This window comes from Lactuca virosa, chromosome 5 (assembly GCF_052849685.1).
Source record: "Lactuca virosa cultivar CGN04683 chromosome 5, Lactuca_virosa_CGN04683_v6, whole genome shotgun sequence".
NCBI classification, from domain to species: Eukaryota; Viridiplantae; Streptophyta; class Magnoliopsida; order Asterales; family Asteraceae; genus Lactuca; species Lactuca virosa.
The window spans coordinates 389,790,109-389,805,089 of NC_136430.1; the positions used below are offsets into that span (position 1 = coordinate 389,790,109).

The 14,981-nt window shown below is 38.4% G+C and overlaps 1 protein-coding gene and 1 long non-coding RNA gene across 2 annotated transcripts; one reads left to right on the forward strand and one right to left on the reverse strand.

Moving 5' to 3' along the window:
• Nucleotides 1–1,796: 1,796 nt before the first annotated feature.
• Nucleotides 1,797–3,063, reverse strand: LOC145111705 (uncharacterized). The gene is made up of 2 exons (XM_079047961.1): nt 2,081–3,063; nt 1,797–1,996 (listed from the first exon to the last, which is right to left on the reverse strand). The coding sequence occupies exon 1, from the start codon at nt 2,948–2,950 to the stop codon at nt 2,093–2,095; it is 858 nt and encodes a 285-aa protein (XP_078904087.1). The 5' UTR covers nt 2,951–3,063; the 3' UTR covers nt 1,797–1,996; nt 2,081–2,092.
• A 710-nt stretch (nt 3,064–3,773) lies between these two features.
• LOC145113219 (uncharacterized) lies at nt 3,774–5,634 on the forward strand. Its single transcript, XR_013710749.1, has 2 exons — nt 3,774–4,148; nt 4,808–5,634. It is a non-coding gene; the product is annotated as an uncharacterized LOC145113219 (long non-coding RNA).
• The last annotated feature ends 9,347 nt before the right edge of the window (nt 5,635–14,981 follow it).

The following is a 14,981-nucleotide window of genomic DNA, read 5'->3' on the forward strand; positions in this document are numbered from 1 at the left end:
AAAATATGAACAACCGCCACCCCCACCTATCAGAAACCATCGTCACCAGCCAAAAACCACCGCCACAACCACCATTCTCTCTTCACTTACAACGTTGTTACCGTATCAACCACTAGTCAATACCACAACAGCCTTCTAACATACAAAACCTAGAAATCAACATCTACTCTGAAAACCCAGATCTGTTCCCTTACTGTCGTGAAGGATCACCACCATCGACCGCCATTTAGGGTCTTTTGAACGGATCTGTAAAGACGAAAAACAGATCTGTAAAAAAGAAGAGCGTCTTCATCTTCCAACGACGTCATCATCTTCGTCTTCATTACGGTTTCGCCTGAGTAAACAATAGAAACCTGAGTAAACAATAGGTGGCCGATCGAACTCGCCACCTCTACCGCCGACCAACGAACATATATGTTGGTACGACAAACACGGCGCAAACGTTGGCGGCTCTTCGGAGAAGAAAAGACTATGACGGTGTTGTATCCCTATATGTAGCTCATCAGATTTCGAAAACCCTAAAACAACGATGGTCCGAAGAGACGGGTGAGATTGTTTTCGGCAAAAATGACATGGTGCATGACGGTGTTTTACGGCAAGAAGGCAGGTGGCCAGCTATGGTTTCCTGTAGACATAGGAGAGAAAGCATGGCGTGGTGTGTGTTAAAGAGAAAGAGAAGGGGTAGAGTAGTATTTTATTTTTGCTTTTTGTTTAATTCTTGCAATAAAAAAATAAAAAAACAAATTAAAAGGGATAGATATGTCATTTCTTGAGTTTTCAAAAAAAATTAGGCCAAACCGCAACAAAAAAATATATTTTGAACCGGTGGTTCCGGTCCAAAACTTTTTGGACCAAAATGATAATTTTCAAGTAAACACAAGGACCATTCTTGCAATTTAGTCAATTATTATATTTGCAATTATGACTCTTATTTACTCCATATCGACTACTTTCCTGCAAACTTGCAGAAAATCTGATCCATCTACATTGTCATATTTTTGCAATTAATGTTGCTGATGTCCTTCCACTGGATGATCACCAACAGGAAACAACATACTGAATCGGACATATAACGACTTAAAGAGATTGGCAAAAAGAAATAAAGAACAAAGGAGGAAGAGATTGGACAAAGAAACCGAAGATAGGAGTTTTGTTCGAGTTGACAATGGTATTCATTCCAAATCATACCCAACTTCCCATTTTCCTTCATCTTTTTGAAACTTCCCCTTTTCCTACATTTTAGTTTTGATTTATACACTTTGGTTGAGTTTGATTATGGTTTTTTTTTTAAAGAAATATGAATTTTGTTAGGATTTAGTTATGCTTCCTTGAACATGGAAATGAAATAAACGAAGAAAAACAGAGGGGAAGAAAAACAGAGGGGAAACGGTCATTTTGGCATATTTAACAGCTAAGTTACTAAAATCGACAACCTAAGGACCAAAAATGTTATAAAACATTTCAATAAGAATCATAATTACAAATAAATAAATAAATAATTGGACCTCATCCAAAGGGTAAATAAATAAACAAGTGTGTTGCTATGATGGGTAAAAAAATGTAAGTACATTGCCATTAAGGGTAATAACACAATACATTGTCTATATTAGTAAAAAGATTGAAGTACGTTTCTAGAAAACTCTAATTTGGTCTTTTAAACAGCAGAACCTCAACTAGAGGTATAAAGAACACTAGCAACAAACACTCTAACCTTTGATCAGAATAAGATGTTGCACATAGGTCACTTTGACAATGCATAATACTAAAATAAGAATGTGTGGTATAAACATACAATCTTGGAAAAAAGATTCAATTCACTGCATGAAAAAGCCACATTGCTACCAGATTTACAAGTAAATAAAAAAAACATCATCTCTAACTTTGCACAAAACAAACACTTTGGGGGGATTAAATTTTCAGAGAGAATGTACCATTTATCAAAACGAGTTACTGAACCATAAAAAAGATCTCACCTTGCACCAAATACAGAAACCACCTGTAAATCAAGAAGTTACAATGTAAGATGAAGATCGACTACAAAAACATTATCACAGAAACCATTATGCTCCAGCTACTTTACCAGAAGCCAATGCTAAGGTTGCAAACCAATATTCTCCTGCATAGTATGATTATTCTTGGGTAACTGTTCTTGATCTACTAATAATACTGAATCATTCTTTTGCCCTAAATCTTCATTACGATTATACACTGCCCTCATCTTATTCTGCACTTCAGACAAGGCGATTCCATCAGCATTCTCTTTTAATACCACAGACTTGAAAGCTTCGGACACCTGGTTCGCAGCAACTACTTTGTTGTTGTTGTTGTTAATTCGAACATCCATCATAGGCATAGCCACAACTTTGTTACCATTGATGTTTTTCTTCTTTTCGTTTTCCATTAGGTACACAACATGATCAAGAGCCTCCCTAGCTCTCTTCCTCGTGTACGAAGCTTCCTTCGCTCTCCTCTCGGCTTCTGCAACTGCCACCACCTCTGCTTTACTCATTGATAAAGATGATATCTCCGCAGCAGTTACCAGCAGTCTCGCCGCATCATTATCCATCCCACCATTTCCATCGGTTCTTTTGGGATCGAAAACAAGGCGGCTAGGGTTTAAGCAAGTGGCGCAGGGGGAAGGGGAAGGGGAAGGGGCACGTGAAGAGGGAGTAGGTGCGGAAATGGGAGGGGAGACGCAGGTAGGGTGGGCGGAAGAGTAGCATTTGTTGCAAACGACAGCGTGTTCGGGGGGTGAACGGTCGTAAACAATGAAACAGGTGGGGCAGAAATACTGGGAGTGGAGACGGAGGACACAAGTGGTGCAGAGACGGCGAAAGTTACCTCCGCGACGGACGTGGTGCAGAATTTTCCGATCTAGGAAACCGCAGTGGCCGCAGACGGTGTTTGTTGTGGGATTGTTAGCTTTCATCATGATTTCCCGATCAATCATGAACCCTAAGAAATGAGATTTTTAGGGTTTACGTTACAAGATAATCGGAGAAGGAGGGGGACGGGTTTTTTTTTTTTTTTACTTTGACTAACAAACGGTAATGGTGTAGCCCATTTGAAATGATCATTTAATTTAATCTTCTTCAAAGTATTTTAGAAAATAATAATATTTTTGAAATATTTTGTTGATAATGGTTGTAATGAAGAGTGCTACTGTATGTATCCCCTTAGTCACATAAATTGTCACATACTCACATCATGTGTACATAAACAATATTACATTCACATAGGAGTACGCAAAGCAATTTAAGGGTACGTATAAAAATTCCCTTTAATGAATTATCATTAAAAATTTTAGACAAAATTGCAAAAATGATCTCTGTGTTATGTATTTTTTCCGAAGTTTAGTCCAAACTTCGACTTTTTTGGTTTCATTGTCCTTTTGGCTTAGTTTCTATGTTGTTTTTTTTTTAAAGGGAACTTCCCTAACGAGGGTTTCCGGGCCAGCTTTCACGCACCGACTAATCCCCCGCTGCAAACATGAGGCTTTGCCTCATGCCCTGGAGTCACTGCAGGCGAACCTCCATGGCCACAAGGGCTGAGTAGTGCCAGGATTTGAACATGGGTCAATAGGTTATCCACCATATCTTCCACATGCCTTACCAAGTCACCACAACCCAAGTGGTTTTCTATGTTGTTTTAGTCCCTCTGAAAATTGAAATTACTGTAATACCCTTATGTATTTATTTTTTATTTTTCTTTTATTCTTTATCTATTTAAATAATTAAAAATTAGTAAAAAACCCTCTCTCTCTCCATCGTATACCCACATGGACACTTTTTTCTTCATCTTCTTCATATTTCCTCTACATATTTCTTTATCCTCATGTTGCAGTAGGATTAGCGAAAATTAGAGAGATTTTAAATACTGAAACCCCAAACACCAAAAGAAATAAAACCCCAAATCATCTTCATTGGGGAGACAAGTATCACAGATTCAGGTTCCAAAAAGAACATCGAAAGGTACGAAAAGACCCAGAAAATTTAAATCTTGATTCGGGTCCAAATCTTTCTAGAATGGTCACTCAAGCTCCCTCAATGGGTATGGAGAGTTTATGCCTAGCGGCGAAGATGGCATACTTGAAGCAAGCATTATGATGGAATTTGGTGGGCAGGTCGTTCACCAGCAGAGGAGGAAAGGTAACAAAAGATCCAGAAGCATTAGAATGGTCTCTCTCTCTCTCTCTCTCTCTCTCTCTCTCTCTCTCTCTAACAGATCCATTCCCACACATCATTCACTACAATCTGCACCTCCCCAATTTGTATTTTTTAGTGGTAACAAAAGAAAATAGCATCCCCTCGTTCCTAAATTGATAATCGACTGTAGCCTTTGTAGGTATTTGTGCTCCGGTATCATCAATCGATTTCTTCTTTTGGATTGAATATGTTCATTTTTAATCCAGTTTTAGGATTTTTCTCATTCTTTGTGTTCTTGAGTTTTTTCCATATTTTACACAGAAATTGAATGTTATTTTAGATGGATTATTATGGGTTGAATCATCTAAACAATCGATTTGAGTATCTCCAATTGAAATTGTTTTTAGAATTAACTTTATGGGCCATTCTTATTTGTTGTTCTTCATGTGACATTATTTCGATGATATTTTCATGAAAAGCAAAATGCTCAATGTTGGTGTATAAGGCAGGTTATGAATTTCAATTGATTAGTGATCTTGATGTTTTTGTTTTGGTTGTCGTTGGTAAGATGTTAAAATTGCTGATTTCATTGTGGTGAAATTGGATTAGAAGAATAATCAAATGGTTTATTGCGTTTTTCCTGATGTTGTATGCTCCGACAGATTCAACTGTCCAGAAGTATGTTTGGGAAAATCGATGTTCCGGATTAATGATATGTTGGATGATTCAAGGAGGAAATTGGTGTGGAGATTTGCGATTTGATACACTGGAACATGAGGATAAAGAAATATGTAGAAGATATAGGAAAAAGATGAAGAAAAAAGTGTACATGTGGGTATATAAGAGAGAGAGAGAGAGAGAGAGAGAGAGAGAGAGAGAGAGAGAGAGAGAGAGAGAGAGAGAGAGAGAGAGAGAGAGAGAGATGGTTTTTAATTATTTTTTAATTATTTAAATAGATAAAGAATAAAAGAAAAAAATAAATACATAAGGGTTGTTAGGGCCAGGATCCTTACAATTTTCGGGATCCTCAAATATCCAGGATCCTCATCTACCTCAGGATTACGGCTAATTACCGTTATTATTTTTGTTAATATTTATAACGGTCATATTATGTCTATAACTAACACGTGTGCAGAAATAGTCAAGGGAAGACCAATTCTCAACGAAGAATCATATCAACTATGCTAAAGACCCGAAATACTTGGTCAAATAACGTTCATGACGCTGATCATAGAGGATCCAAGAAATATCAGACATCTTGTTGGCTAGTTTAGACTATAAATTGACACTTGTATTTTGCACACAAGGCACAGTTCTTTAGTCTAAGCTTACTCTACGAAATTATTTACTCATTCTTACTAAGAATTCACTGTAATCATCATTTTATATCAATAAAATCATCAAGGCAGGTGATCATTATCACCTCCCAAGGTTTTATGTCGGAGATCCTAGCAAGGATCAAGGGCTTTCCTTGTAAACCATTATGTCACTTTCTTTTACCATTTGCTATTACACAATTTGAACATCACAGCCTCTCATTCAATTTGGTTGATTAGTACTTGTGTAATTTTTTACCAAAACAATTTGGCGCCCACCGTGGGGCCGTGGTGTTCAAAATCCTCGAAAAAATCATGTCTACACAATTGATCCTCTCTCCGTCCTCTACTCCTTCCATTACAACCAAAAACCTACCACCTCCTCCGAGTGGGCTCCCTACTCAGAGGAAAACGCCTGACACTTCCAAGAAAAACACTCCCTCAATCGCTAATCTAGGAAGTTTGGGATCCTCATGGCTCCAGGATCCAACTGCCTCAGTCACTACTGTAGAGCTTTTCGCTATGATGAGGAAAATGACGCACCAGGTGACCCAACAACAGGAGGAGAATAGAGCACTACTCAAAGAAGTGGAGCGGATGAAGGCGGAATTTCAGAAATCCCAGGAAACAACGCCCACAAATCTTGAAACTTTGACAATTATCTTTTAATTGGACAAGCATGATCATTACCTTATGGAAAAACAAGTTTCGTAGTTCAAAAAACAGTTTGGGGTAATGATCCTGATCCAATTTCTAGCCCAAATTCGAAAATCTGCCCACTGGAGCACCAACTCGGCGAGTACATGAACTGGACCCGTCGAGTTGGTCATTTTACAAGGGGACTCAGCGAGTCACCCAGTGGACTCGGCGAGTTCACTGGGCAGAAGGTAGAAATTCGAATTTTTCACTTTGAAAATCAATATAACATCAAGTATAATAGAAAACAATCCTAGGCTTTGATACCACTGATGGGTTTTGAGCATCCTAACAATCTTAAGGTGCACATACAACCCTAAATGCTTTGGATCTATGTTTTCTCTAATTATACATCCAATTTGATTTTCCAAAGCATTATCCTAACTAGCATACAAAACATGGATACTTGTATAACAAAAACTAGTTAGATGACATACCTTTTCTTGTAGCTTGATTCCTTGGACCTTTAAGAGCCTAGCACCCTAAATGTGATGCTTAAAATGCTTCACACAACACCACCAACAATGGAGGACTTGAGAGAGAATACTTGCACTCAAAAATCGGCTATAGCTCTTCCAAGAACACTAGGGTGCCGATTTTAGGAGCCATGGGATCTCTTATATAGTGTGGCAAAACTAGGGTTACACCATGTAAACCCTAATGTGCATGACCTTCCATATTCCTTATGCTCCATGGGTTTAAACCTCCATGGATCATCCATGGGTTGTGACATTGGTTTAGCCCAACATAAAGAACTACGGATCATTGGCCCCTTATAAGAATCAATGATTTACACAATCAATCCCCATATATTTAATTAGTCTCTTTTGATCACAAAATTAATTCCAAATTAATTCTTGATCAATACTAATTAAATAATATGATTTCATATTAATATATTAGAACTTATAATAAATTAATAAATCATAAATAACCTCTTCTCAATTGTCCATCCTTCAGATTGTTTTGGTGCCATGCAACCCAAATGGACCATGCTACTCTTGGGTCAAGTACATACCAAATATAGTTATGGACTTAGACACCTTATCCAACAGTCTCCCACTTGGATAAGTCTAATAACTATAGTTGCAAGTATGACCTCAAACACGGACTAGCAATCGTAACTCTTAAAAGCCTCTGTCGAACTGTGACGTGCCATTTTAGATAAGGGATCATATAATCCTCTGTTCTCAAGATATCAGTTGGACAAATACATGGAACATAGTCATTCTTATTGTCTAGCATTTGTTTCCCGATTTCCGATTTGTTTGACATAGAACTTAATCGAACACATCAATTGAGTTCTGACTGGGCCCGACACATAAGTCAAAACAAAATCATCGAGGGGCCCAAGATATCGCTTTTAATCCTCTAAGGACTAAAAGGAACAGATAAACTTCGACTCATATGCTTGTACTAACTACTCGTTAAATCGTACACAACAGCACGTTTTATAGCATCAAGTTACTGAAGCGGTTTCGTACTATCAATGTACAACCAACTCATAGTCAACAACTCATATCTCTTAGTTTGAAGACTTATATGATATTATCGTCGCACGATCACTCGAGATAAATTCCATGAAGTGATTCAAGTGAGTGTGGGTTTAATCCAATACCCAGACCTTATGAGCACTCATGAATGTTGTAGCAAACTTTGTGTGACATCCCCATTTTTCACAGCCAGAAAAGACCAATTTTGTTTATGCTTTATAAAAATCAGAGTACCTCTTTTAATAAAAATATTGCGGAATTTGTTCCCAGAAAAACATGAGAAATACGTTATCAAAGCATTTCCGAAGGAATGTATTTTTATCCATTTTAAAACATTTGGGATGTCATCGTCAATACAGAAACATAAGCATAAACATAACTTACATTCATTTACACTAGTGATCTACATCTCTTTTAAATCCCTCAGTATAAAGTAGCTTCATATCGACACCTGTGATACAAATAAGCTTGAGTGGGTCAGGTTGGAAAACCTGGTGAGTACATAGGGTTTTCAACCCACAATAATTTAATTATTATGTTTAAACATCAAACAATCAACCTAATTACCCATCCCCATTATCTTCCTTACTTTTAAGGATCTACCCTAAGAATCATCTATCCTGCATTCGTTCATTTCGAAGCCCATTTCTTCCACAGTTTATATGATAGACACTAAGTCCATAGCTGTCAATGCTTGTTCGTAAAGCACTAATTCCATAGTTGCTAAAGTTCATTCATCGGGTACTAAATCCATAGCTACCGGTGTTCAGCTAATAGGTACTAAATCCATAGCTACCAACGTTTATTTAACAGGTACTAAGTCCATAGCTACCAATGTTTATTCTATAGGCACTAAGTCCATAGATGTCGATGTTATTTGTTAGGCACTAAGTCTATAGCTATCAATGTTCACTCATATCATCTTTCATCTCTCATCATTCATCTATCCATGTTTTAACCAACATATTCGTAGATATAAAATACATATACATTTTAAATTATTTAAAACATATATAAAATCGTTCATCAAGCATAGAAAACAAGTATTCAAATAATATGCACACATACCACGTAATTTATATAAAATACTTCATAACTATGTGTAAGATGAAAGCAACTATGCACTCACCTGCAATGGTGGTGACTCGGTACTCGGAAAACACTTTGTTTACTTTAAAACGAATTTCCGTTGACAAAACCTAATATCATTTCCACTAGAGTTTAGTCTAATGTTCAACGAGACTAATTAATAGTCTAACTATTATTACTATTATATAAGCGTTAAACAATACTCTTCACCCACTATGTACAGACAGGGGCCAGACATGAAACACCCGAGGGAAAGATCATTTTGGCATATAGCACTTCTGAAATCCAACAACCCAGGCGGCCCTTCAAACTGGATTCCCCGTACCGCGAGTGGTTAAAAATATATTATAACGACACTTATATAACCCGTAATAATAGCTCAAATAATTATTATAAGGTCCTAATAACGTTACTATATTTAAATAAAAGCTATATTAAAAATTAGGTAGGCGTATCTTACCTACGAGGGGGTTTGGCTAGAAGCCGCGCTCTGCAGGGGAAGAACTTCCGAGCCGAAAGCTCTTCTTCTCGGAGCCGTCGAGCGCTCCGGGGCTTTCTTCTAGCGCTAGGGGAGTTTTGGGAGGTTTAGAGAGAGAGAGTAGAGAGAGAAGGGTGGAGGTGTGAAGAAATGAGGGTGGAAGGGGTTGTATTTATAGGGTGAAATATGGCTGAAATTAGTGTCACATGTCACCATCTAGTGGCAAGCCTTGGGGAGAAAGCAATGGCCAAGATTGTGCCATGTCACTCCTTTTGCAGCAGCACCCTGCCGACTTCTAAACCCCATAACTTTCGCATACAAGCTCCGTTTTCGACGTTCTTTATATCCACGCGTAGGTAAAAATAAGATCTACAACTTTCATTTTGACTTCGTCATCTTAAATTTAACAGTACGAGGAGATTATACTGTTAAATGTCCGCGTAAAATTCATAACTTCTACATACGGACTCCGTTTTCGTCTGTCTTTTTACCGTTGAGTTCCTATTAATGAGATCTTCAATTCTCCTTTAGGTCGCGTAGGCCAAAAACCGCTCAATCTAAAATTCGAGTTTCGGGCCGTGCACTGCTATGCCATATCTTAGAAAATTCATAACTTCCTCATACGAAGTCAGATTTGGGCGTTCTTTTTTTTTCGTATGTTCTCGGTTTAACGTATACTACAACTTTTGCTTAGATTTCTAAGGCTAAAAATTCCTCCATCGTAAATTCACTATTTACGTCTCCCGGTGTCATGCCAGTTTTGCCGAAAAACTTCGACGAGCCATAACTTCTTCGTTATAACTCGGATTTCGGCGTTCTTTATATGTACGGAACCCTTGTAACTTATACTACCATTTGGTTAAGATTACTCCTTCTAAATAATCATCCATCAAAACTCATTTTTGATGTTTATTGTCTCTAAATTGACTAGCCCGAATCTGCGGGCGTTACAATTATATCCCCCTTAGGATGATTACGTCCCGGAATCATCAACGAAACAGGGCTGTATAACGACTCCATACGTTATCTCTTCATCCTAGGTAATAACCGTAACTTCTATGTTTCTTCGAATGCGTATCTAACTCCTGGTCTTCTTGACTGCAAGCGGTGCTTGATCTTGCACCCGTTCTCTATGTCTTGTTACACTTTCAATCATGACCTTCATGTCACAAACTCGCTTTTTATCAGAGACTCCTTCTTCTTCTTAACAAACATAAGATAAGTTTATTTGATTTCCACGATAGACCGATGGGTCACGTTCTAATGAACTTTCATCGTATGTTGCAACGCTCAGACTCAGGTATTTTAGAGTCAAATTCCGGAATTGGATATACTTTCCTTCATGTTCTAATGTGATATAATCACATTTTAACATGTAGCATTTCTAGCTACCAAATTCTTTAACAACGAGCACGATACTTCTATTGATCGCTTCGATTTCAATCTTCTAGTTTAAGTCGGACGCTACATCAAACATAGTTCTCTGAACCACGTAACATATTTATCTTAGTCGGACTCGATTTGATATACCACTAGGGTCGGAATACCAACAATCTTCTTAGTTATTACCGAAACGATGGTAATGACATACTTTGAACAAAACGGAATCAATTACTAGCTTCTTGGTAACCTTGTGACTTTCCCTGATCCAATTGTGAGTCCTGTGCTTCCAGTAGTATAGGCCTCTACTACCATTCACACCTACTCATACTCGTCCCAAGTATTGTCTCGCAGTTTTCCAAGTCACCATACAAGAAAATCACATAACAGTTTAACACACCAGATAACAAAACGAAGGTTTTATTATTATTTCTTGAAACTATTACATAGGTGTTCAAGTTCACCCTAGACTATGCCTCTAATAGGCTACATCATATGATTCTATCCCCTTGGCTACTTTATAACTCGATCTTCGGGTATGAATTCCTCATCCTCGATTCCTTGCATTGTTTTCTGCTTCGTCGAGGATCATGTGGAATGCCCTTGGCTTTGGCGGTGCCTCTGGCCTTGCTGCTTCATTTTTCTTTGGGCAGTCTCTAGACATGTGCCCCTTGCTTCCGCATCCGTAGCATACCTTATCATTTTGTTTACAATCCTTGGAATAGTGACCGATCCTCCCACACTTGTAACAGGTTACTTCTCCATCGCATCTTCCGAAGTGCTTCTTCTTACACTTTTCACACCACTTGGCTCCATAACTTTGGTTATCCGGGTTAGACTTCGGGAACTTTCCTTTCTTATCAGGTCTTGAGGATTCTTCAAGCTTCCTCTTCTTGCCAACTTCAGCTTTTTCCAGACCCTTTTCCTTTATTTGGGTCTCAACATTCTTGGCTGCCCAGATGGCGGCTTTCAAAGTGGTTACTTGCTTGACCATTGGACCAAAGTCCGCTGGTAATCCATGGGCGAACTTGTTGACCTTGGAGAGTTCAGTTGGAACTAAGTAAGGAACAAGCTTCATTTTCTCCGTAAAACTTGCAGCGTACTCGGTAACGCTCATTCTTCCTTTCTTTAGGTTCTGAAACTCGTTGTTGATATCTAGTAGATCCTGCTCAGAGCAGTACTGCATTTTTAGTTGCACTAGGAAATCTTCCCAATACATCTTGCTTACTTCTCCTTTGGGCATCGTATCTGCTAATAACTTCCACCAGCTCAAGACTCCGGTCTTCAGTTGTCTGACCGCAAAGACGGTTTTCTGCTTGTTGCTACAGTCGCAGCTCTCAAACACCATCTCCATTTCAGAGATCCAGTCCATAATCTCTATAGGCTTCGGGCTTCCTGAGAGACTCGGTGGTTTTGCACTCAAGAAGTTCTTATACATTCTCCCATCCTTGCCGTTTCCCCTCTCTGGGCCATTTCTTCGTTCTCCTTTAGTCCCAGCTTGACTCACATGGCGGGTGTAGTTCCCTTCCTCCGATTGCTCGGGGACCAGTTCAGGTTGTACGATCGGTATTGTAGCTTCCTCTCGGTTCTGTTTAAGTAAGCGTCTGGTCTCCTCCATTTGACGATCCAACATCATTTGGATCATCGCTTGTACTCCGACCATAGTGATTGGCTCAGGAGCGGCTACCACAACAGGTATTTGCTCAATCACTGGGGGTTGATTCCTGTTTCCGTTCGCGTTTTCGGCTCCGCTTCGGGTTCTTGCCATTTCGATCTTATTCACCAAATTAGGCATTTGGTGTGAAATGACGAGAATTAAGATAGGAAAGATTTTATTTACAATCGACTTGTAAACCTCCCCATCACTCCAAAAAGTTACATGCCAGTTCTAATACCGTATTTAAACGTTTAGAAATCTGAACACATAAAGTTTCCAGATCCGGTCGGCAACAGACCATAGATCTGATCATACACTTAGCATCATAAAGCATCATAAATCATTTAGCACATAAAAGCATGTTAGGCATTTTCCCTAAATTAACTAGTGATTGTGTCTATTCAGGTGTATTACCTAAATTTTATTAGCCACACTCCTCACGATCATCGCTTAGCATTCTAAGTTTAAGTCTAGAAATAAATCCATATTCCTAGTTCGCTTAAACTAATGCTCTGATACCAACTGTGACATCCCCATTTTTCACAGCCAGAAAAGACCGATTTTGTTTATGCTTTATAAAAATCAAAGTACCTCTTTTAATAAAAATGTTGCGGAATTTGTTCCCAGAAAAACATGATAAATACGTTATCAAAGCATTTCCGAAGGAATGTATTTTTATCCATTTTAAAACATTTGGGATGTCATCGTCAATACAGAAACATAAGCATAAACATAACTTACATTCATTTACACTAGTGATCTACATCTCTTTTAAATCCCTCAGTATAAAGTAGCTTCATATCGACACCTGTGATACAAATAAGCTTGAGTGGGTCAGGTTGGAAAACCTGGTGAGTACATAGGGTTTTCAACCCACAATAATTTAATTATTATGTTTAAACATCAAACAATCAACCTAATTACCCATCCCCATTATCTTCCTTACTTTTAAGGATCTACCCTAAGAATCATCTATCCTGCATTCGTTCATTTCGAAGCCCATTTCTTCCACAGTTTATATGATAGGCACTAAGTCCATAGCTGCCAATGCTTGTTCGTAAAGCACTAATTCCATAGTTGCTAAAGTTCATTCATCGGGTACTAAATCCATAGCTACCGGTGTTCAGCTAATAGGTACTAAATCCATAGCTACCAACGTTTATTTAACAGGTACTAAGTCCATAGCTACCAATGTTTATTCTATAGGCACTAAGTCCATAGCTGTCGATGTTATTTGTTAGGCACTAAGTCTATAGCTGTCAATGTTCACTCATATCATCTTTCATCTCTCATCATTCATCTACCCATGTTTTAACCAACATATTCGTAGATATAAAATACATATACATTTTAAATTATTTAAAACATATATAAAATCGTTCATCCAGCATAGAAAACAAGTATTCAAATAATATGCACACATACCACGTAATTTATATAAAATACTTCATAACTATGTGTAAGATGAAAGCAACTATGCACTCACCTGCAATGGTGGTGACTCGGTACTCGGAAAACACTTCGTTTACTTTAAAACGAATTTCCGTTGACAAAACCTAGTATCATTTCCACTAGAGTTTAGTCTAATGTTCAACGAGACTAATTAATAGTCTAACTATTATTACTATTATATAAGCTTTAAACAATACTCTTCACCCACTATGTACAGACAGGGGCCAGACATGAAACACCCGAGGGAAAGATCATTTTGGCATATAGCACTTCTGAAATCCAACAACCCAGGCGGCCCTTCAAACTGGATTCCCCGTACCGCGAGTGGTTAAAAATATATTATAACGACACTTATATAACCCGTAATAATAGCTCAAATAATTATTATAAGGTCCTAATAACGTTACTATATTTAAATAAAAGCTATATTAAAAATTAGGTAGGCGTATCTTACCTACGAGGGGGTTTGGCTAGAAGCCGCACTCTGCAGCGGCAGAACTTCCGAGCCGAAAGCTCTTCTTCTCGGAGCCGTCGAGCGCTCCAGGGCTTTCTTCTAGCGCTAGGGGAGTTTTGGGAGGTTTAGAGAGAGAGTAGAGAGAGAAGGGTGGAGGTGTGAAGAAATGAGGGTGGAAGGGGTTGTATTTATAGGGTGAAATATGGCTGAAGTTAGTGCCACATGTCACCATCTAGTGGCAAGCCTTGGGGAGAAAGCAATGGCAAAGATTGTGCCACGTCACCCCTTTTGCAGCAGCACCCTGCCGACTTCTAAACCCCGTAACGTTCGCATACGAGCTCCGTTTTCGACGTTCTTTATATCCACGCGTAGGTAAAAATAAGATCTACAACTTTCATTTTGACTCCGTCGGCTAATTCTTGACCGATCTTAAATTCAACAGTACGAGGATATTATACTGTTAATTGTCCGCGTAAAATTCATAACTTCTACATATGGACTCCGTTTTCGTCTGTCTTTTTACCGTTGAGTTCCTATTAATGAGATCTTCAATTCTCCTTTAGGATGCGTAGGCCAAAAACCGCTCAATCTAAAATTCGAGTTTTGGGTCGTGCACTGCTATGCCATATCTTAGAAAATTCATAACTTCCTCATACGAAGTCAGATTTGGGCGTTTTTTTGTATGTTCTCGGTTTAACGTATACTTCAAATTTTGCTTAGATTTCTAAGGCTAAAAATTCCTCCATCGTAAATTCACTCTTTACGTCTCCCGGTGCCATGCCGGTTTTGCCGAAAAACTTCGACGGGCCATAACTTCTTCG

Bases quoted from the DNA above. Each gene is read 5' to 3' on its own strand.
- LOC145111705 (XM_079047961.1), bottom strand. From the start codon at position 2,950: ATGATTGATCGGGAAATCATGATGAAAGCTAACAATCCCACAACAAAC.